The following is a 3,849-nucleotide window of genomic DNA, read 5'->3' as shown; positions in this document are numbered from 1 at the left end:
TACAGAGATAGGGAGGGGGTGTAGGGGGCTGGGGGAGGTTACAGAGCTAGGGAGGGGTGTAGAGGGCTGGAGGAGTTTACAGAGATTGGGGGGGGGGGGGGGTGAAGCAGATTTTTGCAATGAGCAGACACCAGAGGGGGTCGGGAGATCCGAAGACAGCGTGGTGGGTGACAGACACACCGATCGGGTGAACGGAGAGGAACGGATTCGCTGGGGGAAGCTGGCTGCGGTGAGCGGTATCACACAGTCTCTTGGCGCCAGTCGGAGCCGCGCTGCACTCGGACCTACCTCCTTTTGCTTCAGCAGGTGAGCGGTCAGCCTGGAGGTCACCAATCCTGTCACCACCTGCTTGATGCCAGATAGCAGCTCGCTAGTAACCACCTCCTGCCACTCTGCAGGCTTACCCTCCATACAAGGCAGGCACGTATATACAATGTTGTCGGGCAGGTTTGATAGGATCTCGTACATCTCATCTGGAGGCAGCAACGACACACCACAGTCAGCACCTCTCAAACACACCCCAATCGCTATCACCGCACGGCAGAGTCCATTCTGCCCACCCAGCCCCCGTGCCAGCTCCATGAAGGATTCCCTGAATCAGACCCCACTCTCCCCTCACAGAGTTCCAGATCGCAACAACAACTCACTGGCTCAAAACACAGATTCTCCTCCTCTGGTCCGTTTAGAGTCATGCAGCACGGATGCAGTCCTGTTGATCCTGCAAAGTCCTCCTCACTAACATCTGGGGGCTAGTGCCAAAATTGGGAGCGCTGTCTCACAGACTAGTCAATTCGCTCCCCCAAGGGGCATTGGGGGTCAACCTTACAGCACACGGACTGCAGCGGTTCAAGAAGGCACCTCACCCCCACCTTCTCAAGGGGGGCAACTAGGGACGGGGCAATAAATGCTGGGCCGAGCCAGTAACACCCACATCCTACAAATGAATTAAAAAAAAACTGAAGCCCCTCAACCCCAGGAAATCCTCCCCGCACCCTCTGAGACCCTGAGATCCTCCTGAAAGGAGTGTCTGGTGCCTGGGACTGTACTCCAGCTGATGGCTAACTCAGTTTTTATTGCGTGTCATTTCACCCTCCCGTACTGTCAGAAACATAGGAGATTCCCACCCCTTGAAGGGCACTTGACCCATTCCCAGCTTTCCCGCACTTCCCTAACAGCCCCCCAAGGTCAGGGTGGTGAGGAACACAGGGGCAGGATTAGGCCATTCGGCCCATTGAGCCTGCTCTGCCATTCAATACAATCATGGCTGACCACCCACAGCAAGGATCAGGAAGGTGATGGCCTTGTGGTGTTATTGCTGGACTGCTAGTCTAGAGACTCAGGCAATGTTCTGGGGCTCTGGGCTTGAATCCTGCCACGACAGATGGTGGAATTTGACTTCAATAAAATATCTGGAATTAAGAGTCTAACGATAATCATGAATCCATTGGTGATTGTCGGGGAAAAAACCATCCGGTTCACTAATATCCTTTAGGGAAGGAAACTGCCATCCTTACCTGGTCTGGCCTACATGTGACTCCAGACCCACAGCAATGTGGTTGACTGTTAACTGCCCTCTGGGCAATTAGGAATGGGCAATAAATGCTGCCTGGCCAGCGACGTCCTCATCCCGTGAATGAATTTTAAGAAAATTAGTTTTCCCAAATGACCCCTATATCCCTCTATCTGAGGGATTGGGCCAATCTCAAAGAAATGGATAACATTCTAACAGGACTAGACAGGGTCAACAAATAAGGGAGGATGTTCCTGATAATGTTTCTTAGAACCCAGTGCCGGTGACCACGAGGTAGTGGGAAATTGAGAGGTTTGGGCTGGGGGGGTGGGAGTGACTGTGAATCATCACCAGCGGCAAGGCTGCAAAGCAATACAAACAGAACAAGAGAGAGTCTAATTGCCAGGAGTTCCTTTTAATCACTAGCAGGGCCCAGTATTTATTACCCATCCTGAGTCGCCCCGCGAGAAGGTGGTGGAGAGCTGCCTTCTTGAACCGCTGCAGTCCAAAAGGTGCGAGTCCAGAACCAGGGGGTGACAGTCTAAAGGAGATGGGGCAGGAGTGAGATGAGGAAAAATGTCTTCACCCAGAGAGTGGGGGACCCTGTGGGATTCTCTGTCACAGAAAGCGGTCGGAGCTGGAACACTGAATGTTTTCGAGAAGGAATCATTTTATCTGTTATCAGATATCTGTCAATCTCTACAGTACAGGCACTCAAAGACTGAGTTCCCATAGCCCTCTGCAGCAGAAAATTCGCAATCTTGATCCTCGGCAGAATTGTTCTTATTGTAAATTTATGTCCCCGGTTCAAGCAGGGGGAAGCCTCTGACCTGCGTTTACTCTAAGCATTCTGCACATTTCAAGATGCGAGACACATGAGAAAGAGAGAGAGACGGATGTGGGCTTCACTTGGGCTGCTCGAGCCTTTGGCAGCTACACTTCATGAAGAAAGTGGATCAAAATAAAAAAAACTCCTGACCCAACAAGACGCACCCCCCACCCCATCCCCCCAACCAGGCTCTGGTCCCAATCCTTCACCCCCTCTGCATCAACCATGGATGGGAACAGCATCCAGAAAACTGAGTGAGCCCAGTATATTTAAAAAAAACCGAAAGAACTGCGGACGCTGTAAATCAAAAAAAGACAGGAATTGCTGGATAAAGCTCAGCACACACCTGTGGAGAGAAATCAGAGTTAACGTTTCGGGTCAAGGACCCTTCCTTAAAACCTAGTACTGGCGACCATGAGGTAGTGGGAAATTGAGGAGGGGAAGATTGTGAATCATCGCCAGCGGCCAGGCTGCAAAGCAATACGAATAGAACAAGAGAGAATCTAATCGCCAGGAGTTCTTTTTAATCACTAACAGGGCCCAGGATTTATTGCCCATCCCGAGTTGCCCCTTGGGAAGGTGGTGGAGAGCTGCCTTCTTGAACCACTGCAGCCCACAAGCTGTAGGGACACCTCACAGCGCCGTCAGGTAGAGTCTCTCAGGATTTTGACCCAGTGGCACAGAAGGCAGAATCACAGGAGCCAAAGCGCAGACAGAACACTCAGCCTGGCGTTTACGGGGGGTGGGGGAATACGACAAGACTCCAAGCACGCCACGCCTCACCACTCACCGGAAATACCTTCACATTTGGCATGAACCCAGTGGTCGCATTTGGAACACTGCATCATCTTACTCTCATAATCGTTATCTTCGTAGCATTTCGTACAAATCGGACAATAATTTCCTGTGAAACAACAGAGGCCACAACACTCTCAGCACACAGTATCCAGCAATGTATCGGCCCACACAGGGTTAGGTACAGAGTAAAGCTCTCTCTACACTGTCGCCCCGTCGCACCCCCACCCCCCCCCCCCCATCCCACATCAAACACTCCCAGGGACAGGGACAGCACTGGGTTCGATACAGAGTAAAGCTTCCTCTACACTGTCCCCCATCAAACACTCCCAGGGACAGGGACAGCACAGGGTCAGATACAGAGTAAAGCTCCCTCTACACTGTCCCCCATCAAACACTCCCAGGGACAGGGACAGGGACAGCACGGGGTCAGATACAGAGTGAAGCTTCCTCTACACTGTTCCCCCCCTGCTCCACCCCCCATCAAACACCCCCAGGACAGGAACAGCACGGGGTTAGATACAGAGTAAAGCTCCCACTACACTGTCGACCCCCCATCAAACACTACCAGGACAGGGACAGCACGGGGTTAGATACAGAGTAAAGCTCCCTCTACACTGTCCCCCATCAAACACTCCCAGGGACAGGGACAGCATGGGGTCAGATAGAGAGTAAAGCTCCCCCTACACTGTCCCCCATCAAACACTCCCAGGGA

General features: G+C 52.3%; 1 protein-coding gene across 1 annotated transcript in view; it reads right to left on the bottom strand.

Moving 5' to 3' along the window:
- Positions 1-3,849, bottom strand: part of LOC109924675 (histone-lysine N-methyltransferase 2B-like) — a 21,042-nt gene that overhangs the window by 5,010 nt on the left and 12,183 nt on the right. The window contains exons 7-8 of the mRNA XM_048620601.1: positions 3,130-3,243; positions 289-473 (exon numbers count right to left, since the gene is read on the bottom strand). Of these exons, the coding sequence (XP_048476558.1) occupies positions 289-473; positions 3,130-3,243 (299 nt within the window). The remainder of the gene's footprint in view (positions 1-288; positions 474-3,129; positions 3,244-3,849) is intronic.

Source organism: Rhincodon typus, chromosome 47, assembly GCF_021869965.1.
Source record: "Rhincodon typus isolate 14 chromosome 47, sRhiTyp1.1, whole genome shotgun sequence".
Classification (NCBI taxonomy): Eukaryota; Metazoa; Chordata; class Chondrichthyes; order Orectolobiformes; family Rhincodontidae; genus Rhincodon; species Rhincodon typus.
This window is presented reverse-complemented; position numbering and strand designations above follow the sequence as displayed.